Source organism: Eschrichtius robustus, chromosome 3 (genome assembly GCF_028021215.1).
Source record: "Eschrichtius robustus isolate mEscRob2 chromosome 3, mEscRob2.pri, whole genome shotgun sequence".
Classification (NCBI taxonomy): domain Eukaryota; kingdom Metazoa; phylum Chordata; class Mammalia; order Artiodactyla; family Eschrichtiidae; genus Eschrichtius; species Eschrichtius robustus.
The window spans coordinates 118,090,045-118,113,827 of record NC_090826.1 but is presented as its reverse complement, the minus strand read 5'-3'; the positions used below and the strand labels follow the sequence as shown (position 1 = coordinate 118,113,827).

Below are 23,783 nucleotides of genomic sequence, written 5' to 3'. Positions count from 1 at the left end.
TGTTCCACTGGATCATAATTTGCTGAACTGTACCTTAAGGCTTATAATAATCAGTTCTCAGTGGGATTTTGGAGCCTGTAATAACCAAAAATCTCTCCACATGCTTAACTTCCTCTCTCTTGCTCCTTCCTTCCCTGAGGTTTCGGCAAGATGTTAAAACCCTGGCTACTTGCATTTGATTCCCTGAAAATTTTTCCAGTGGTCACTTGTAGGACAAACTGTTTCCCTCCTGAGAAAGGTCAGATTGGGGGATGTAATCGCCTGAGACCAGAGGGAGGGGGAGGAAATTGGCTCCTCCCCAACCACCATTGTCTTGGTTTCTCAAGATATCAAGGAGAGTCAAAGACAAAATAATAATTTTAATTCCATTTCAGAAAAAGCTGTCACATGAATTTGGATTAGAAAACATGACAATAAGAGGCTTGGTTTTTCTGGAAATGCAAGGAAGAGAAATAATCCTTAATAGGTTCAATGATAGTTTTCTGGATCTTCCCCTTGCATCAAAAGCTATATATCTTCTTCTCCCCAAAGCATGTTCTCCAAGAGCCAACTTACTCTCTTCATCTCCCTCTAGCCGGGACAGGCTAATTCCCCTCCAACCCCACCCCTCGTCTTTCAGTCACACTGTGTGGGTGTTAAAGACCCTGGGCTCTGACCAATTAACAGAATTGTCCTTTAAGCCAGCAACCCACAGGCAGTGGCAACTCAAGCCCCACTCCCAGTCCCCAAGGCAGAGGCCACAGAGTGGCATTGTTTCCACTGTCTTAGGAAGAAGGCGCCAAAAGCTGACCCTCAGCACAAATCAAGGCCTAATATGGAGAGAGAATGAGGGCTCCCAGGCCCAGAGTAGGCTGCAAGCTGGGGGCAGGAAAAGGGAGTTTTTACAGTCATTCCATCTTTAGAAATAAGGGGAAAACTGGATCCTTTTCCACTACTCTGGTTCTATAAGGTACTCTTACTGCTGAGCTCCAAGGGGATCTGCAAGCACAAAAGGGTCTAAACAAATCAAGATAACTTTGCCATGGCCTAAGATAAGAGTAACAAACAGGAAGATAGGTCAATGCAATAACTGGTAGGAAGATGATGCTGGGAACGTCGGCTCTTCACATGGCTGCCAGCCCTACAGAGGACAACACGGTAAGAACCAAGACAACCACTCCAGACTGGTATAGCTGGGAAATCGTCAGGCCTTTTCCTAGGTCCCACATCTGTAGAAATAAGAAAAAAAAATTTTTTTTCAGCAATCAGGGTCCTGGTCACTCTCACAGCTCCTTTCTCAGAAAGAAACTCCACCTAGGAACAGGCAATTCCTCTCAGCATGATTCTAGAGAAAAGCTCTTCTCCCCATATTCCTGACCTTCACTTTCCTCAAAACCCACAATACAGTAACGACCACCCATTTATCCCAATGACAGTAAAGGGATCCATCCTCAGCCCATAAGATCTTCCAGAATGAATAGATAAAAACTTTCCCTCGTGACAAAAAAACTGATCAGTGTTTCCCAAAGTGTGTTTCTCTAAAAACTAGTTCCTCAGAATGTTAAAAGGCATTACATGGGGGAAAAAAGTTCTGTGGTCAAATTAATTTGGTAAAAGTTTAACTACAAGACTTCTCAAACAATTTATTAATGCACACTGTTAATCTCCAAAATGGATATAATATACATGATTTCCTAGGTATAGCCAACCACAGAATCCCCTTTGAGAAGGAACATTTGTCCATCAGAGGACTAGTATTTTTTTTTTAATAAATTTATTTATTTATTTTTGGCTGCATTGGGTCTTCATTGCTGCGCACGGGCTTTTCTCTAGTTGCAGCAAGCGGGGGTTTCTCTTGTTGTGGAGCACGGGCTCTAGGCACGCAGGCTTCAGTAACTGTGGCACAAGGGCTCAGTAGTTGTGGCTCATGGGCTCTAGAGCGCAGGCTCAGTAGTTGTGGCGCTCAGGCTTAGTTGCTCTGCAGCATGTGGGATCTTCCTGGACCAGGGTTCGAACCTGTGTCTCCTGCATTGGCAGGCGGATTCTTAACCACTGGGCCACCAGGGAAGTCCAGGACCAATATTTTTAAAAAATACTCTTTGGGGTCTAGAACATTATTTCTCAATTTTGTTTTGACTGTCACCCACACCCCCAACTAAGAAATATCTTTTTAATTAGTACCCAGTGTGTGTGTGTGTATGTATGTGTGTGTCTGTGTGTGTGTATATATAAAATATATACTATATAAAATTTCACGAAACAATAAGCAATATTTATCATTACCATGTGTGTTATATTCTATATGTTGTATTCTATTTAATTTTTTTTGTTGTTGTTGGTAGCAATCCACTAAATTGATTTTCTACCCATTGAGTCAAAAAAACACAATTTAAAAAATACTGATCTAGACTCTCTTGTGCCCTAGGGACATTAACATATTGTACTCTAAAAGATCCCCTCGGGCAAAAGTAGAGTCTTCAGGTTTCATACTTTCCACATATGACTGTCTCAACACACACATATACCTATACCCTGAATGTAAAACTGAATAAATTAGGATTGCTTCAGAGAAAAATTAGAGAGCTCCCAAAATAATCAAGATGAGAAGATGCCCCTACCTCAGCTGCCAAAGAGTTTCTACCTAGATAAGATTAGGAGTCAAACAGATTCCACAAAAAGCTGTTTTGCTTATAAAGGCACAGCGTTTTACCAAAAAATCGAGACCTACTGGGTGGTGGTGATGGGGGAGTGTTCTCTAGCATACCAGAGACCTTGTCACTTCCTACTCTCTTAATATCAATTCCACCCTCCACTCCCCCACTAGATCTTCTGGCAAGGCAATTATGAAGCTCAGAGTGCAAGAACTATGGACTGTCACAGAGAACAGATAAAATCCTGTCCCACACTCAGAGCCAGGACTTGCTAAAACAACAAACAAAAGCAGATTTAAGGGATTAAGAAAAGCCTTGACTGAGTTCTGACATTTTATAAAATCTCTTCCCCTTCCCTCCCCCCATACTGAGACAAAAGCAAATATATGGCAAGTCCCTGCCTGAGCCAGGATGCCAACAAAGGAAGCTGATCAGCTGATTCCATTGGAGAGCTTTGTTCTGTGGAATAAGAAGTCATTAATGGAAATTGCCCTCCCTCTCCATCCCCTCCTCCTGAGGGAAGTAAAGTCATTTTGAATCAAACTGAACACTGCCCTAGGGAACAGTTGATAGATACACTTAATTTAGTAGATCATTTAGTCTCTCACTTTTCTGATTCCATTAAACTGTCTATTGGACCAGACTACAATTCAGAAAGTGCTTATCTCTAGGCTCTGATGTGGAAGTTATGAAAGGTCAAATTAAGGCAAGAGCATCCAACTGACAGATGGCTTAGGTTGAGAAATAATGGAAAACCAGAAAGAATGAAGCTGTAATTATCTTCCTGGGAAAGGAAGCAAGACTAGGGGTAGGGAGACCACAAAATATAAATCTTAAAGTGCTGTAGGAGAGATTCATCTCTGACCTGGGGCAGGTTTCATTAAGCTTTAATTCCTTAATAAAGAGAAGGAGACACCAGTTTGAACTGACCCCAAGGTCATGTAGGAAGCAACATGGTCAGATTTCAGGCTATCAAAAGATTCCTAAACTCAGTATTGGGATCCTAGCACCCAGTTGCTTGTTAAAGTTGGCCCCATTCTCTCTAATAGTTCAAAACAAACAAAAAACAAAAGCAGTTAACACAATCCAATATCAAGATAATAAACGTCAGTATATTTGACTCCAGCCAGATTTGTCACTCTGTGTTGATAGGAAGTTTAGACTGAAAGCAGTAACTATTATTTGTCTGATAAATATGCCTTCTATGCCAGATGTATGGCCTGGCTTCATGGGTCTCTTTTAGTAACATCCCTCTCGAAACTAAAAGAGTTCACTGAGACCCTGCAAGTATCTTCCAGGCCTACGTCCAGTCTCAGCTACATCACCAGCTGGGCTACCTGGCAACGCACAGGGCATCTAGTTTAGCTTTCTCCAAGAGGCCCTTGAACAAAGGTCCAGCACAACTAACTTTAAGAACAGCACTAAACCCACACCAGGAAAGAGAAAATCCTTCCAGGCTCTCCATTCCTTTCACCCAGAAAATGCACAAGTCTACAATTAACTTACCAAGTGTCGGATCCCATTCCAGGTGTGATACATGAGAGGGAAGACGAGTGCAAATTTGGCTGTGTGGATCAGTGCTGGCCCCAAACACAGGGACTTTACAAGTTCCAAATGAGACTCAAAGCTCCCAGGGACCAAGAGGGCTGACAAGCCAAAAAGAGAGACCCCTGAGGAGAAACAAAGTAAGCCCGTCACAGCTACACACCAGCTACAACCAATGTAACACATAAAACTGGGTTCTATGACAGCCCCTAGGACTTCACACAATTCTAAACCATTTTAAAATGGGGACGATTTAAACTAATGTTCACATTTGCAGTGAAAGATTCGCTACTTGGAATCTGACCCTAATCTCTTAAATTTGCCATATATCTTAGCATATTGCTCCTTCTTTCAACATCTCTCTCTATAAAAACTTCACCCACCATTTTAGAAGCCACCTCTGGCTGCATCTATATCATCATCTCAGTAAGAAAAAATAATAACAGTACATTCAGTCCAAGGAAAAGAATGAGAAAAAATTTTAAATCACTCAAATCTCTACCATACAAAAACTTAACTCAAAATGGATCAGAGACCTAAATGTAAGAACTAAAACCATAACACCAAGAAAACAAAGGAGTAAATCTTTATGACCTTGGATTAGCAGTGGTTTCTTAGATATGACACCAAACCAGAAGCAACAAAATAATAAACTGGACTTCATCAAAATTAAAAACTTTTGGGCACTGTCCATTTCTCCATCAGTCTGGAAGAATGCTGGTGCTGAGAATAACTACCATGGCTTCCAGCTCTTTGACGAAACCTCAGATGCGTCAGAATTTTATAGCATTCATAGGAGAAGCAAAGGCTGAAGGAAGACATGCTGTTCACACCCTAGGATGAGGCAGCCACATCAGAGTCTGGTCTCCTAGAGGTAAGTGTGGCTGAGTGGCCATTCCTGGGACTCAGTTATTAGACTGCTGTCACATTTGGTGCACATATCAGAGCTGAGCCTGGTATCTGAGGCATATGTGTGGCTGTCGAGGTTTCAGAACTTCAGGTTTGCACTGAAATTCAGAGGATAATGGGGAGCTCCTGTGATCGTCTAGCTTCCTATCTATCCAGACTGTCAAAGATCCTTGAATGCTCTTGGGTCATATTTTCCTCCCAAACCTTCTCAAACTATCTCAGTTCCATGGTACCTCAGTGTTTTCAGGAATTTTTTTTCATGATGCCCCTAAGCCAAAAGAAAAACCTAACAGTTCTGTTTATTAAGTAGTTAGATTCAAACAACTTAAATATTTATGTCCTAATAATTTAGCAGCTATTTGAAAAAAATATCCTTGTAAATGGAAAGAAAAAAATTTTATTCTTAAATAACCACAGTTACTTACTAATATGTTGTTGGATATCGTACATCTCAAACCTCAGAAATTAAATTGGACATTACCATCCTCACTTCCTGTTCCACACTGACCTTCACACAAGTCGGATTAGAGGATCAGACCTTCAGTGAGAGACCAGGCAAACCTACTGCTCAGGCTGTCAGCTTCGTTTCTAGAAAAGCCAAAGGACTTACAGATTTACAAAGTAATTAACAGAACTCTGAAATTACTGTTTTATTCTCTTGGGCTTTTTGTGAGATGGGACATGAATTATTGATTCTCAAATGTGATATGTCGTATGTTAGGAATCCCAGTCATTCCAGACAGAGGCAGTGTAGAGAGAGTGAAAAGTGCACAAACTTTGGTTAAGACAGATCTGAGTTCAGTTCTGTCACTAACTAGCTACTATATCATCACTTCCTTCTCTGCTTATAATAATGCCTAGTTAGGACTGTGAGAATTAAATTAAATACATATATATAAAGTTCCTAATACAGGCCTGGTAGTGATTATTATTTACATTAATAGTTGCAATATTTAATCTTTTACCTCTCAGAAAATGTCTGATCACTTGTAGCTAAAAATCTCATTCTCAGCCCTTCCTACTCCATGTCTTGGTCCTTGAGTTGTCAAGAGGGGATGACCTGGAAAAACTGATTGTCACCAGAAGAGAAAATGCTTCTCAGAAATTCTTTGTTTTCCCTCAATGCATGAGTACTCCTGCCCGCCACGCGCCCCACCCCCCCACAAGGCTGCAGGGAAGCAGACAGGCAGAATATATGATGAGATTAGTTTGACAACACTTTAGTTAAGACAGCAATCAGGTACTGCCAACCTGAGTTTTAATCATCATTTGGACAGGTCCACCAAGTCCCTTTTAGATGTCTTCATTCTCTTTGCAGTGACATCTGCAGAGGCTTGCTGGGAAGAAGTGTCTGAAGGAACTTATGATGGCTTCTGGAAGTGGCAATAGGACTTACTGACAATCCGCACAGTTCTGTATGTAGCACTTAACTGCAGAGGAGCAGGCTGAAATTGGTCCTGGCAGCCAAGTGAAAGCACCATTTAATTTTTCTTAGTGATTAGATGGGACAGCTTCAGTGGCTTTGTTTTCGTAATTTAAATTGTTTGGCTGTTAGAGGAGTCCCTCCTCAGGCACTCAGGTTCTAGGAGGAGAGGCTATTTCCTGCCTCCCAGTACACTAAACATCAGAGGATGATTTAGGAAATTTCATATTTAATTTCTTCTCATATACTTTTCATTTGTAAAAGGAAAGCTTTGGCCAAAATCGCTTCTGATTAACTTGACATTCCTTGTTTGAAGATGTGATACAATAAGAAATACGTATTTGGTCTTTTTCCCAGTTCCTGGCACACAGCTCCTAAAACCCTTGTAATCTCTGGAGTGAAAGGAAAGTTTTTTTGTATGCTAATGAGATAATTAGCAGCTGGGCAGGGGGCGCTGGGTGCGGGCGGCTAGACAGCTTCAGGATGGGGTCTAGCTGCCAAAAAGACCAAGGCATGATTTGAGGATTGGGACTTTTAGTCCCATACCTCCCCCTCCCGTTCCCTGTCCACCTCCCTCCCCCAACCCCACCACACCTGGGAGTGGCTGATGATTGAGCTAATCACCAATGGCCAATGATTTAATCAACCTTGCCTAGGCAATGAAGCCACCATAAAACCCCCTAAACTACAGGACTCGGACAGCTTCCAGGTCACTGAACACAAAGATGTGCTGGGAGAGTGGTGTGCCCAGAGAGGGCATGGAAGCGCCATACACACTCCCCTCTCTGCTCCCCCATACCTTGCCCTGTGTATCTCCTCTGTTTGGTTTTTTAAATAAAGGAGTTGAGGACTTCCCTGGTGGCGCAGTGGTTAAGAATCCACCTGCAATGCAGGGGACACGGGTTCGAGCCCTGGTCCAGGAAGATCCCACATGCCGCGGAGCAACTAAGCCTGTGCGCCACAACTACTGAGCTTGTGCTCCTAGAGCCCAAGCTCCGCAACAAGAAAAGCCACCGTGATGAGAAGCACACGCACTGCAACGAAGAGTAGCTCCCACTCGCCGCAACTAGAGAAAGCCTGAGCGCAGCAACAAAGACCCAACGCAGCCAAAAAAAAAAGTTCTGAAGCAAGTTTAAAAAATAAAATAAAGAAGTTGATCCTTTATTTTCAAAACCAGTATGACTTGGGACTTCCCTGGTGGTCCAGTGGTTAGGACTCCACACTTCCAATGCAGGGGGCACAGGTTCAATCCCTGGTCAGGGAACTAAGGTCCCACAAGCCACATGGCAAAAAAAAAAAAAAAAAAGAAACAAAACAGTATGTCTAAATAAAGTGTCTTCCTGAGTTATGGTGAGTTCTAGCAAATTATCAAACCTGAGGAAGGGGTCACGGGAACCCTGATTTACAGCTCAAATTTTATATATTTAATTTAATTCTCACAGTCCTAACTAGGCATTATTATAACCAGAAAAAGAAGTGATGATACAGTAGCTAGTTAGTGACAGAGTTGGAATTGAACTCAGATCTAACTCCAAAGTTTGTGCTCTTTTCTCTTTCTCTAAACTGCCTCAGTGGGGAATGACCAGGGTATAACACATCACATTTGAGAATCAATAACTCCGGTCCCATCTCATGAAAAGCCCAGACGAAAAAAACAGTCATTTCAGAGTTCCATTAGTTACTTTATATATCTATAAGTCCTTTGGCTTTTCTAGAAAAGAAACGATTGCCTGAGTAGTAGGTTTGCCTATACAGTCAAGTGACCTTTCACTGAAGTTCTGATTCTCCAATCTAACCTGTTTTTAAAGACTATCCAAAACATTCAGGACCATTCTTCTACCCATTCAAGTTAATTGTACAATTTATTTATAGTTGTATTCCTCTAAAATATCTGTTGTTTGGCACTCATATTTTCTTTTTCGAATCTCATTCTTTTTATTGTTGTATGTTGCATCTTGATAACCCTTTCCCAGTCTCATTCACATTGCAGCTTCAGCTACCTGCCATTCTCAAGCAATTTACCTAATTTCACCTAGATTTTTATACTGTCTGTCACTATGAAAAATCACGAGTATTTTAATCCCTACAGAATCTAAGCAATGAAAGAGTGTTACTAGCCTTCTCTCTCCACCTTTTAAAGGACTGCTTGTAAAGGTCTTCCTCAATAAATTCTATATAAAGTCAAACTAGTGTCATCATGCTTTTTTAGTTCAACATGCTTTATAGAATTTATATATCGGCCACAAAATCTCTATAGTCTGAATAAATACCTAATCATGGATTTGTCTAGGCCAAACAAGTGAGAACATGAACCTTTTATGACTTCCCATGGTTTACGGGATCAAGTTCCAACTTCTCAGCACAGCAGTCAAAGTCCTTTACTGTCTGGCACACTTTCCAGCCTTATCTTTTGCTGCTTCTCCCATAACACAACTCTTAAACAAGCAGATCTAGTTATCATTATCCAGGACTCTGGATGCTTTCCAAACCCTGTGCCTTTGCATAAGGTAGTCTGTCCATTGGAAAGTCCTCCTCTACCTCCTTTTCATGAATTCTCCTACTCATCCTTCTTTCAAGTTCTCCAATTCCTGCAGAGTTGTTCTCCCCACTGGGATCTCATACCTCTATTAAAAAGTTATCACAGTGCATTCTAAATATTTATTTGTCTTACTCCTTAGACTCTTTCACCCTTGAGGGTAGAGGCTATTATTATCACTATCCAATTTCTAATGCATAACAGGAGATTAATTAGAAGTTAGAAGGAACGAACATATCTGAAATGACCACTATGAGCAAAGTGATTTTTACATGGTTGTACTCATTTAGTAAATAAAGATTTACTAAGCATCTACTGAGTGCTAGAGGATATGAAAGGTAAATAAGATAGATGCAGTTCCTACTCTATGAAGAGTTTACAGCCTAATAAAAGAGACAGATTTATAAAAACTAAGCAAATAAAATAATTACAAGTTATATAATAACCTAAGGAATGGTAACAAAGGAATGATAACATCGGATCTTAGATAGGAGTTCCTATCTTTACTTGCTTACCAACAAAACTAATCTAATTGTGAATAGCAGAGACTTAGTTTTGGGTAATTCCTCCAATGTCTCAGCAGCAGCTCCCTAAATACAGGATCCCTATATTTGAGCCACTAGTCCTGTTGATGACCACTTCAGTGAAAACATACTCTACGGAAGCCTAGGAGGGGGCCCAAAGGATATTATGAAAAACAAAAATATGTCCATGTCTCCAGCACTAGCCAGAGAAAACTTTTAAAATACAGCTGATCCTCTTATAAGGTACTTCCCTACTGTGGAAAGATCCATCAGACTCCAGAAACCTGACTATAATCTGTACATCCTACCTGCAATAAACCTTACTACCTGAAAAGGATGCACTAAGACCAGCATACGACTCACTCTGCAGCTGTATTTCATATTATATAAATAAATAAATAGACATTCTGATTTGTAACCAAGATTTTTTTGAGATTGGAGAATGAGTTAATGTTTTTGCATCTGATCAATTCTAGGTGATGAAAACTGGGTGCTAAAACTGAGTTTCTGAAAGAATAAGGTTGATGATTAATCTTGGACTGTGTTTGGTCAGTCAGCCAGTCTATCTCCATTATATTTGTATATCTGTTCTCTGTAATGTCAATAAACATACTATCAGGACATGCTAGGGATGATTTAAAAATTGGCTAAGAAAAAATAAGAAAAAGAATTAAAAAAAGAAAAAAGATTGGCTAAGAAAAGAACCTGAGCACTGTGTGAACTCATAATTAATTGTTAAAGAAATGAACAAACAATAAGCTTAAATGACTTATCATTTTCTCTAAATCAAGTTTCTGAGGAGGCACTGCCAAGGAGGCATTGCCAAGAGCCAAAGAAACAGAAAAGTTTTTCAAAGCAGTATGTGTGTGTGTGTTTGTGTGTTCATGTGCGCATAAAAACACATATACATACCTGCACTCAAGGCAATACCAGTGCCACGGTGGCAAATGGACATCACCATGGGAAGAGACCATCTGAAAAGAAACACAAAAAAGCAATTAAAAAAAGGAATAGATGACACCATAGTAGAGAGTCCGTCTTGGCAAAGAGAATATAAACCACTTCGGAAATAGGCAACCATTTATCACAAAACAAAAACAAACAGCTTTCACATTCCTGTGTTTCCACTCTCTAATTTGAAAATAAGAACAATGATTTACTTAAGGAGAAGCATTACTCCCTTTTCCAGATTGCATCACTAACAGAGCTGAGAGGAGGAATCAATTAAAACTCACACTCCTCCTTTCATAAGAAGAAGGAATATGGGTCAAAAACATTAATTAAAGTTGCATACAGTTAGAAAATAAACACTAGATTACAACCACCTGGGTCCTTCCATTTCTCCAGTCGTAAGACAGAAGTAGAAGAAAACCTGAGTTTTATTTATCCACTGTTTCATATAACATACAGTCATCCATGATCTTTCTTATTATATACCCCAAAATATCCAAATTGAGCATATCAGTCATTCCCTAATAAATTACCTATCCCAAATTTAAAATCCCATTTTGCTGGATTTAGTATATGTTCTTAATCCACAGTAGTTTTAAAATACTTTGTCATCAAACCACTTTTTAAAGCATGTTGTGGGACTTCCCTGGTGGCGCAGTGGTTAAGAATCCGCCTGCCAATGCAGGGGACATGGGTTCAATCCCTGGTCCAGGAAGATTCCCACATACCGCAGAGCAACTAAGCTCATGCGCCACAGCTACTGAGCCTGCGCTCTAGAGCCTGCAAGCCACAGCTACTGAAGCCCATGCACCCAGAGCCCGTGCTCCACCACAAGAGAAGCCACCACAATGAGAAGCCCGCGCACCACAACAAAGAGTAGTCCCCACTTGCCGCAGCTAGAGAAAGCCCGCGCGCAGCAACGAGGACCCAACACAGTCAAAAATTAATTAATTAGGGACTTCCCTGGTGGTGCAGTGGAAGAGACTCTGTGCTCCCAATGCAGGGGGCCAGGGTTCAATCCCTGCAGGGAACTAGATCCCACATGCATGCCGCAACTAAGAGTTCGCATGCCACAGCTAAGGAGCCTGCAAGCCGCAACTAAGAAGCCCACCTACCACAACTAAAGAGTCCTGGAGACGCAACTAAGGAGCCCACCTGCCACAACTAAGACCCAGTGCAACCAAATAAATAAATAATAAAAAAATTTTTTTTAATTAATTAATTAATTAATTAATATCAATCAATCATGTTCTGATTTGTCTATCTGCCAAAGCATTTCCATGGAAGGACAACCAACACTGCTACATTCTGGACCTAGTGCTCATGCTCAAGAAGGAACTGGTTAGTGAAATGGAAAGAACAGGCATCTTTGGATAAAGTTAACATTCATCCTGGAAAGTCAGCTTAGATAGGGAATGCAGAGCATAATCAGACCACATACTCCATACTCTAAAGGGAAGCAAGTCAAGTAGGTTGAAAGGACCACAAAAGGAAATTCTATGTATTAAAAATGGTCACTGTAAGAAAGGAGTAATGTCTAAAGAAACCAAAAAAACTGGCTAGACACCACTCTGATTAACTCAGACTAACAAGATAAATATAAAAGGCAGAAGAAGAGCCTCATAACAAAGGACAAGCGGAGAACAATGGCATAATTTGATTAGAAGAATCAGGAGACTAAAACCCAGAATGAGCTGAGGCTTGCAAAAATGTCAAGGACAACAACAAGGGGCTTTTAAAATTGTATTCAGGGAAAGACAGCCTCCTAACTGGGGTTGACAATTTTATGTTAATGGATGACAGAGTGCAAAGCAGATTGCTCAACTATTTTATTTGTCAAAGAGAATGATTATCAGACTGAAAAAGACAGAACAAATATTTATTTGAAAGAAAAAAAAAAAAGTGGGGAAATTATAAGACATTGCTTAGCATTCCAAGTGCACTTAGGGCTCCTGGCAAGATTAATTAAATCCCAAGAGCTAACACATGGAACATATGCACTGTTCTAGTAATCTTTTAGACATATTGAAATGGAAAATGGGAGTCAAATGTTACCCTAATTTTAAAAAAATGGTTAGGCTCCCCTGGTGGCACAGTGATTAGGAATCCGCCTGCCAGTGCAGGGGACACGGGTTCGAGCCCTGGTCCGGGAAGATCCCACATGCCGCGGAGCAACTAAGCCCATGTGCTACAACTACTGAAGCCCGTGCGCCTAGAGCCCGTGCTCTGCAACAAGAGAAGCCACCACAATGAGAAGCCCATGCACCGCAACGAAGAGCAGCCCCTGCTCGCCACAACTAGAGAAAGCCAGCACGCAGCAACGAAGACCCAATGCAGCCAAAAATAAATAAATAAATTAATTAATTAATTTTTTTTTTAAATTTTAAAAAATGGTTTAAACCATAGCCTGATTAGCCTAGTACTGAGTAGGTAAGGGAGATTTTATTTTCCAAACAACCATGATATTATTTCCAGTCTCACATGATCTTCCAGAATCTTGTCACTCCTCATCAGGCAAGTATTTATATTTAGCCCCTTGACTCTGGGCAGGACTTCATGACTGACTGCCTCAAGATATAGAATGCAGCAGAACTGACACTGCACGAGTTCCAAATCACTTGCCCTCCTTCTATCCCTCCATCCCTTCGTCCATCCCTCTCTTATGCAATATGAAAGCCCAAAATAGCCTCAGCAGAGAGATCATGTAACAAGACCCATGCAGAGAGAAAAACGAAGTCCCCTCTAAGAGCCAGAATCAACCCAAGACATGTGAGTAAACGGATCTTCAAATTATTTCAGTCCCAGCCTTGTGTTCTCTAGTTGAGGCCTCAGACATCATGGAGCAGAGACAGATCATCCCCACTATTTCCTTTCAAACATTAGATAAGAGTCAAGCACAGAAAATCAAGATTGTTTAAATTCACTTACAGAAAAGATGATCACTAGGAGCCAGTATGATTTCCCTTTGGAAAATTTTTTTTCAGGAAATACTGAGATCCTTTTGAACACAGATTATATCTTATTCATCTTTGTATTTCCAACTCCTAAAAAAGTACCAAGCACACTGTGAGCAATTAACAAATATCTACTGATTTGAAGTGTGTTAAATTTTTTTCCTTTTTTGACTGTTAGTAGAATGTTAATCAAGGAAAAGCTAGAGACATAAGATATATGATTTTCAGCAAGTGACCTAACATTACGCTGCAAACAATACCACCAAAAAAGTAAAAAGCAAAGAAGATATATAAACGGCCAGTAAGTATATGAAAAGATGCTCAGCATCACTAATCATTAGAGAAATGCAAATCAAAACCGTAATGAAATACCTCTTCACATCCATTAGGATGGCTATTATTAAAACAACAACAACAAAAACAGCAAACCACAAATGTTGGCAAGGATGTGGAGAAATTGGAACCCTTGTGCACTGCTGGTGGAAATGTATACAGTGCAGCCCTTGTGGAAAACAGTATGTTGCTTCCTCAAAAAATTAAATATAGGGACTTTCCTGGTGGCGCAGTGGTTAAGAATCTGCCTGCTAGTGCAGGCAACACAGGTTTGAGCCCTGGTCTGGGAAGATCCCACATGCTGCGGAGCAACTAAGCCTATGCGCCACAACTACTGAGCCTGTGCTCTAGAGCCCGCAAGCCACAACTACTGAAGCCCATGCACCTAGAGTCCATGCTCTGCAACAAGAGAAGCCACCACAATGAGAAACTACGCACCGCAACGAAGAGTAGCCCCCGCTCACCTCAACTAGAGAAAGCCCGCGCACAGCAAAGAAGACCCAACGCAGCCAAAAATAAAGAAATAAAAATAATTTATATTAAAAAAAATTAAATATAGAATTACCATATGATCTGGCAATTCCACTTTGAGGATATACCCAAAAGAATTGAAATCAGAGATTCAAAGGGATCCCATGTTCACCCATGTACACCCATGTTCATAGCAGCATTATTCACAAGAGCCAAAAGATAGAAACAACACAAAAATCCATGGACGAATTAATGGATAAGCAAAATGTGGTATATACGTAAAATGGGATATTATTCAGCTTTAAAAAGGAATAGAATTTTGACACATTCTTCAACATGGATGAACCCTGAAGACATTATGCCAGATGAAATAAGCCAGATACAAAAGGACAAACATTATATGATTCTACCTTATGAGGTACCTAGAGTAGTCAAATTTATAGAGACAGAAACTTGACTGGTGGTTGCCAGGGGTTGGGGGCAGAGGGGAATGGAATTATTGTATAGTTTCAGCTTCAGAAGATGAGAGGATTCTGGAGATGAATAGTGGTGATGGTGGTACAGCAATGTGAATGTACTTAATGCCACTGAACTATACACTTAAAAATGGCTAAACTGGCAAATTTTATGTTATATACATTTTACCACAATTTAAAAAAAGTAAAAAGACAACCCAACTTAAAAATGAGCATAGGACTTGAAGATACATTTCTCCAAAGAAGATATACAAATGGCCAATAAACACATAAAAAGATACTCAACGTCAATAAAGGTTGTCAGAAAAAAAATGGACTTAGATCTATTTTATATGGTTCAAGGTAGAACTAGAACCACTGTACAGAAGATATAAGTTGTAGTAAGTTCAATAAAATGAGGGTCTTTCTGATAATAAGAGAAATTCCCAAATTGGAAAAGGGTGGTAGTGAGTTCCTTGTCTCTGGAGGTGTGCAAGCATAGGTAGACATCCATTTATGAAACTACTGCAGAGGAAATTCACTCATTAGGTACAATAGTGGCTTTTAAACTTTTTTTATTTTAATTTTTTTATTATTATTATTTTTTGAGCAGCACCCTTTCTTCAAATGCAAAATCCTTAAAGTCAAGTTGCTTTGGTTATCCAGAACTAAGGGCCTACAGTGAAATCTGCATGTTGGCCAGCCCCACACAACTATCCGCAGAAGCTTAATGGAATATCCAAAGCCCCAAGTAGCAGTCTTAAAACCAATGAGGTTGAAGATTAAATTAAAATTTAAGGGCTTCCCTGGTGGCGTAGTGGTTGGGAATCCGCCTGCCAATGCAGGGGACACGGGTTCAAGCCCTGGTCCGGGAAGATCCCACATGCTGCGGAGCAACTGAGCCCGTGCTCCACAACTACTGAGCCTGTGCTCTAGAGCCTGTGAGCCACAACTACTAAGCCCGTGTGTCACAACTACTGAAGCCCACATGCCTAGAGCCTGTGCTCCGCAACAAGAGAAGCCACCGCATTGAGAAGCCCACGCGCCACAACAAAGAGTAGCCCCCGCTCACCGCAACTAGAGAAAGTCTGCACGGAGCAAGGAAGATCCAACGCAGCCAAAAATAAATAAATAAATAAAATAAATTTATTAAAAAAAAAAAATTAAAATTTAAGAACGTTTCTAACTCTTAAGTTTTTAAAACTATTTTTCTAACGTCCTTTAGAATGACTTGTTTTCCTAATAACATAATCCCTATACACACTTTTACTTTGATAAACTGACTTAATTTATTAAGAGATAAAGAAGGGGCTTCCGCGGTGGCGCAGTGGTTGAGAATCTGCCTGCTAATGCAGGGGACACATCTCCTTATACTGTTCCCACTTTATTGTCTATCCTTTTTTTCCTTCCCGCAGTGCATTGTTTTCTGCTGCAGTGACTCACAGGTCGGGGAAAGTGTACAGGAACTCCCTACCACCTGGAGCCCCTGGGACATCAGCCAAGCCCAAGGAGGCCTCAAGAACTCTCCTCCAGGGCTTCCCTGGTGGCGCAGTGGTTGAGAATCTGCCTGCCAATGCAGGGGACATGGGTTCGAGCCCTGGTCTGGGAGGATCCCACATGCCGCGGAGCAACTAGGCCCGGGAGCCACAACTACTGAGCCTGTGCGTCTGGAGCCTGTGCTCCGCAACGAGAGAGGCCGCGACAGTGAGAGGCCCATGCACCGCGATGAAGAGTGGCCCCCGCTTGCTGCAACTAGAGAAAGCCCTCGCACAGAAACAAAGACCCAACACAGCCAAAACTAAATAAATAAATAATAAATAAATAAATTTATTTAAAAAAAAAAAGAAATGCACAAAAGAATAAAAAAAAGGAAAACAAATAAAAGCTCTGACATCACTAACTTAAAAAAAAAAAAAAAAAGATAAAGAGTACTTCAGGGACTTCCCTGGTGGCACAGTGGTTAAGAATCCGCCTGCCAATGCAGGGGACACAGGTTCGAGCCCTGGTCCTGGAAGATCCCACATGCTGCAGCGTAATTAAGCCCATGCACCACAACTACTGAGGCTGCGCTCTAGAGCCCACGAGCCACAACTACTGAAGCCCGCAAGCCCAGAGCCCGTGCTCTGCACGGGCCTTGCTCACCACAACTAGAGAAAGCCTGCGTGCAGCAACAAAGCCCCAACGCAGCCAAAAATAGATAAATAAACAATTTATTTTAAAAAAAAAATTTAAAAAAAGAGTACTTCAGAAAGGGCTAACTTAACCATATACTTCCATGCCACCTCCAAAAATCTATAAAAGTTAGCAACAGAAAATATATGATTCCAGATATCTTAGACATCTTTCCCAGACATTTCACCTTGGAAACAGCTTTATGTTTCCTGCTATTTTTTTTTCCCATAAATATGTCTAGAGTTTCATAACCAGAAGAGCAAACAAGGTAGTTTAAGTCTCGTCTCATCAGCTTATTACTGTTTGTTATATGACCTGTGAAAAAAGGCCAGGGCTTTAAATATAGACTCAAAATACTTTGAGAAGTTCTTCATCATTATCATCCTCCCCCACATCTTTCATCTCTTAAAAAAAAGTTTTACCATAAAGTAGCAAGGATTGAGATCACTTATTAATCTTCTGTTTTAGCAGAATGTCCAATTTCTACTGTTCAATCAGAATTATTTCTGGAATCTGGCTTGGAAAAAATCTGAAGGGTTGTGGTATTTGTGGAGGTGGTTAAAAAATGACCAGCCTCCCTGGCAGGAACCCAAGTAAAGACGGTAGCTGAGCTCAAGATGATTTGCTGAGTTAGCTAGAAAGGAGCAGATCTATAGGGGTTTTTTGGGAAGACACCAGCGTAACAGCCATCAATGCTACTTCTGAAGACAACAAATTAACAGAAATAGATGTACGTATGCATATGTATATACTCACATATACACATGTACATGTGTGTATTCATACATATATCTCATAGCTCTATCTACTGAAACAGCCTAGAAGCAATGATATCCTGGTAGCAATGAGCACATCTAGCACCCAGACCTTGATTTCATAGGAGCCATCTTGAAAGAACTCCCACTAGCTAAGTCTGGGACAATCTGAACAACAAAATAAATCAGAGTAACAGTGTAACTCTTTGGGCAAAATAGGAATTGTGCAAAAATAGAAAAAAATATATATATACATATTTTTTAAATTAATTAATTAATTAATTTTTGTCTGCGTTGGGTCCTCGGTGCTGCTCACGGGCTTTCTCCAGTTGTGGTGAGCGGGGGCTACTCTTCGTTGTGGTGCACGGGCTTCTCATTGCGGTGGCTTCTCTTGTTGTGGAGCAAGGACTCTAGGAGCGTGGGCTTCAGTAGTTGTGGCTCATGGGCTCTAGAGCGCAGGCTCAGTAGTCGTAGCTAATGGGCTTAGTTGCTCCGCGGCACGTGGGATCTTGCCGGACCAGGGCTCAAACCCGTGTCCCCTGCATTGGCAGGCGCCACCAAGGAAGTCTATATATATATGTGTATATGTATATATATATATGTGCGTATATATATATTCCCCTGCATTGGCAGGCGCCACCAAGGAAGTCTATATATATATGTGTATATGTATATATATATGTGTGTGTGTGTGTGTGTATATATATATATATATATATACATATATCTGTTCCTAGTTTCTGACACAGCGCTCCTAAAACCCTTATTAATCTCCTGAGTGATAGGGGTGCTAGGAGTATCTTTTTATTTGGTCTTTGACTCTGGTTCCTGACACACAGTTCCTAAATCCCTTGGAATTTCCTGGGTGGTAAGAGCCATCTTTGTTCTAATGAGGTGACTCTGTATGGGGGTTGGTTCCCAGAAAGACCAAACCATGACCAGAAGCTTGGAACTTTCAGCCCCACCCCCACCTCCTTCCGGGGAGGGAAGGGCTAGAGATTAAGTTAATAATTGATCATGCCTACGTGTTGAAGCCTCCATAAAAATCCCCAAAGTACAGGGTTTGGGAAGTTTTCAGGCTGGTAAATACATCCACGAGAGGAAGGTAGTGCACCACAACTCCATGGGGACAGAAGCTCCTGTGCTCAGGATCCTTCCAGACATAGAACTACCAAAAAGGGCACCTGGCTATTCATCTGTATCATCTGTAATATCCTTTATAATAAACTAGTAAATTTAAATAAATGTTTCTGAGTTCTTTGAGCCATTCTAGCAAATTATTGAATCCATAGAGGGTGTTGTGAAAACTCTTGATTTATAGTTGATTAGTTAGAAGTACAGGTGACAACCTGGGACTTGCGATTGGCATCCGAAGTGGCAGGCAGTCTTGTGGGACTGAGCCTCTAACCTGGGGGGTTTGTGCTAACTCCAAGTAGTTAGTGTCATAACTGAATTGTCGGACACCCAGTTGGTTTCTGGAGAGTTGAAAAATTGGTTGATGTGGGAAAACCCGTACACGTTTGGTATCAGAAGTATTGAGAGTAGAGAGGAAACATTAGTGTCTTTCCTTTAGTTGGTGTCATAAGAGTAGAGAAGAGTTTTTCCTGTTAGAAATCCTGGAGAAAGAAAGAGAGAGAGAGAGAGAGAAAGCAAGCAAGCAAGCAAGCAAGCAAGCTTTACCCTATAGTAATAAACAAGGTATGATGGAATTAGAAAAATCACAATTTGGCAACCATCACAGTAATAACTGATTCAGGCAACTACCATCGAAAGATGCTAATGGGTAAACATCTGACGAGAAATAGAACATTACAGTCTCAGAGTACCACCCCACAAAATAAGAATTAATAAATACATCTTTATTCATTAACTTTATAGTAGAGAAACCTGGCAGACACACCTTAACCAGTGATAAAAAGTTACATCACCAACCAGGGACTTCCTTGGTGGTCCAGTGGTAAAAAATCCACCTTACAATGCAGGGGACGCAGGTTCGATCCCTGGTCAGGGAACTAAGATCCCACATACCACGGGGCAACTAAGCCCGTGCACCACAACTACTGAGCTCGAGTGCCTCAACTAGAGCCTGTGTGCCACAAACTACAGAGCCCATGTGCTTTGGAACCCATGCATCACAACTACAGAGCCCGTGCACCCTGGAGCCTGTGCGCCACAACTAGAAAAGAGAAAACTCGCACGCCACAACTAGAGAAGAGAAAACTCGCACGCCACAACTAGAGAGAAGCCCATGCACCACAACGAAGATCCCACATGCTGCAACTAAAACCTGATGCAGCCAAAGATAAATAAATTAAATAAATAAATAAATAATAAATAAATCTTTTAAAAAAAAGTTACATCACTACCAATGGGATAAATCATCATCATGTGTCACCCTCTGATAGGATGCACTAAGAAGAACATTACATCACTTCAGAGGTATTCCTGCCAAAAATGCATAAACACAAGAAAACATCAGATAAACCCCAAACTGGGAAACATCCTAAAACTGTCAAGATCATAAAAGATACAGAAAGGCTAAAAATTGTTCCATACTGAAGGAGATTAAAGAGACAACTAAATGTAATACATGATCGTGAGTTGGCTCTTGGACCTATAAAGGACATTATTGGGACAACTGGCAAAACCTGAATGGGATCTGAGGATTAGATGGTAACACTGGATCAATGTTAATTTTGACTGTGACGGTTGTAGTATGGAGAGTTTCCTTGAATTTAGGAAACATACACTCAAGTATTAAGGGATTGTGGTAGGCAGAAAGGTGTCCACATTCTAATCCCTGAAACCTGTGAGTATTTACCTTAAATGGCAAAGGGGAATTAAGGTTGCAGGTGAAATTAAGGTTGCTATAAGCTCACCTTAAGATAAGGAGACTATCTTGGATTAGCTGGATGGGCCCAATATAATCCTTTTAAAGTCCTTAAAAGTGGAAGGGTCTGGCAGAAGTAGGGAGTTAGAGAAGAAATGTGACAATGAAGCAGGTTCAAAGTGATAGGATGAGAGAACTTGACCCACCACTGCTGGTTTTAAAGATGGAGGAAGACCACAAACCAAAGAATTCAGAACAGCCTTCAGAAACTGGAAAAGGCAAGGAAACAGATTCTCCCCTAGAGCCTCCAGAAACAAATGCAGCCCTGCTAACACCTTAATTTTAGCCCTGTAAGACATGAGCCAGAGTTTGACCTACAGGACTGTAAGATAATAAATGTGCTGTTGTAAGCCACCAAGTTTGTAGTAACTTGTGACAGCAGCAATAGAAACCTAATACAGGAATAATGGGGTATCATCAACACTGCACTTGTTCTTAAATCATTCAGACATGTTATAACACATTGGGAATCTGCATAAAGGTATAGAGGAACACAGTGCACTACTTCTGCAACATTTATGTAAATCTGAAACTGTTTCAAAATAAATTTTTTTAATTAATAGGAATTACATTTTGACTTACCAGAATTTTCCAAATAGTAGTTTTGCAGGCTAGATTACCCTTCTAAGGCCAGAAGAGAGAATTTAGTCATCTTGTTATAAAAAAAGGCCTAAGGGAAATAATCAGGGAGGCTATGGGGCAACCTCCAGAACTTTTATCCACTACTACTAAATCCCCTGGTTCCAGAGCCCTTACCTGTAGATAGTGACATGGGGAGACAAAGGACGGTTTGAACCAGTGTTCTTAGTCCAGAACCTCTCCATCTCTTCTTTGGCTGTGGTTCCCAAAGGGACAGCACTAAAATAAAACCAAAAGGTTTTAAAATGATTAAAAGTAAACTTGGTTTAAATTTTCACATAACAAAAAGTTAAAATATAAAAAGGTAAGCTGGGCTAGATGAACCTACGTATTAGGAAAACATGGTTTGTCCACTCACCTTATCTTTCTGCCAAGTTTGACTCAGTTATTAATAACCTCAATCACCCAATGAGGTCATATCAGAGGATAACTCTTCTTTCCAATCCCCCAACACACAGGTCCAGTAATGGAGGCTAAACTTCTTTCTTGTTGGGCAGCAGGGCAAATATAATATTTCAAAACCATTTACATAAATGGATTATCCTTTTCCTAGGCCATGGGTGATATCTCATACATTACCACCTGCTCTCATCTGGCTCTTCAAGACTCCTTTTTAGGTTCTCAAAAATCAAGAACTGGATTCAGCTCAGTACCTCTGAATAGCTTCTTGGTTTTCCTTGTCACTGGGCTAGGCTGAAGCCAACTGTTTTTTTCTTTTTCTTTTCTTTTTCCTTTTTTTTTGGCCACATGTGGGGCATATGGGATCTTAGTTCCCCTACCAGGATTGAACCTGCGCCCCCTGCAGTGGAAGTGCAGAGTCTTAACCACTGGACTGCCAGGGAAGTCCCTGAAGCCAATTGTTAAACAGCTGTGTTCAACACTTTAACTTACTATGTGCCTATATTAAACATGATCTATCCCCCTCAAGAAAATATTTCCCCATAGATTACTTATTAATTGCAAAAGTTAAAAACAGTTATCTCCATACTGGGAAAAAATTTAGCAGACATTTCTGTATTCAAATGATCAAAGTTAAAATCACTAATGGGACAAATGACATCATATGCCCCTGATGTGATGTACTGAGAATACAACATCATTTATGTATTACTCTTGCCAAAAATGGATAACCTGAATCTAGTCATTAGAAAACAATCAGACAAACCTAACTTAAGAGACTACAAAATAACTGACCTGTATTCTTCAAAAATGTCAATGTCATAAAAGACACAGGAAGGCTAAGAAATAGTTCCAGGTTAAAGGATACTACAGAAACATGACAACTAAATATAATATGTGAGCCTAATTAGATCTTGGATGGGGGACAGGTGGACTGTATTTCTATAAAGTACATTATTTGGGACAAATGGAAAATCTGAAAAACAACTGTATATCAGATAAGATTACATCAATGTTAAATTTGCCGAATTTGATAATTGCATTTGTATAATTATACTGTGTTTTATAAGATAATGCTCTTGATCTTAGGAGAAGTTGTTTTTTTTTTTTTGCCGCATCACACGGCATGTGGGATCTTAGTTCCCCGACCAGGAATAGAACTGGTGCCCCCTGCAGTGGAAGCTCGGAGTCCCAACCACTGGACCGCCAGGGAATTCCCTTAGAAGTATTTAGAAGTAAAAGGTCATGATGTCTGCAACTTAATCTCAAAGAATTCAGAGAAAATAATCACAATAATTAAATTGTGCTGAACCACACTAAATTGTCACTACTAGGCCAGTTTTGACCCACAAAAATGGCAATTTCATATAGCACAACCTAAAATATATAGAGTGATAGGTAAACACAGCAAAATGTTAACAACTGATGAATGTAGGTGAAAGGTATACAGAACCTCCTTGTACTGTTCTTCCAACTTTTCTGAAAGTACCAATTATCAAAATATTTCTATCTCTCTTTTTTTTTTTTTTTTTTTTTTCCGGCAGTACCACACAGCTTGCGGGACCTCAGTTCCCCAACCAGGGATTGAGCCCGGGCCGTGGCAGTGAAAGCACTGAATCCTAACCACTAGACCACTAGAGAACTCCCTGGAAGTACAAAATATTTCTAAAATTAAACGTTAAAAAAGAAAGAACCACAAAGAGACAATTGTTGAAGTCAATAGACTAGAAATGAATATAGCAGAAAGAAACAGATATAAAGACTAAGGCCTAGGAGCTGCCCAAAATGCAAATCAATAAAGTTAGATATAGCAGAAAAGCTTAAAGTGAGGAAAATTAAGAAAAAAACAAAGACATATTCTTATCCTTCCTTCTTCTACTACCAGATGAGAAAAATAGGGACCACAATCACTAAATTTTCAGCGAACCATCTACAATTACCTGCTTTCGTACATATCCCCAAAATATCAGTCAACAACCTACTGCTTTTCCCTGATGAAAAAAAGGTTAATAATAATCTCCATATTTAGAAACTTACCTTCTGATACAGAGCAGAGGACTAAGGTGGGCACGGAGGCAATGATGGCCAACACGTCTGAAAGATAAGAGAACCAACAGTCAATACACATTTAGAGACCTACTTCAGTATATCAACTTCTCTATTTTTTTACTGTATTAGATTTGGGGTGGAGGGGAAA

General features: G+C 40.4%; 1 protein-coding gene across 1 annotated transcript in view; it reads right to left on the bottom strand.

Annotated features, from left to right (window-relative positions):
- Window positions 1–339: 339 nt before the first annotated feature.
- SDHC (succinate dehydrogenase complex subunit C) overlaps window positions 340–23,783 on the bottom strand; it is a 28,744-nt gene continuing 5,300 nt past the window's right edge. The window contains exons 2-6 of the mRNA XM_068541147.1: window positions 23,624–23,680; window positions 21,305–21,406; window positions 10,480–10,541; window positions 4,137–4,300; window positions 340–1,208 (exon numbers count right to left, since the gene is read on the bottom strand). Of these exons, the coding sequence (XP_068397248.1) occupies window positions 1,104–1,208; window positions 4,137–4,300; window positions 10,480–10,541; window positions 21,305–21,406; window positions 23,624–23,680 (490 nt within the window). The 3' untranslated portion in view covers window positions 340–1,103. The remainder of the gene's footprint in view (window positions 1,209–4,136; window positions 4,301–10,479; window positions 10,542–21,304; window positions 21,407–23,623; window positions 23,681–23,783) is intronic.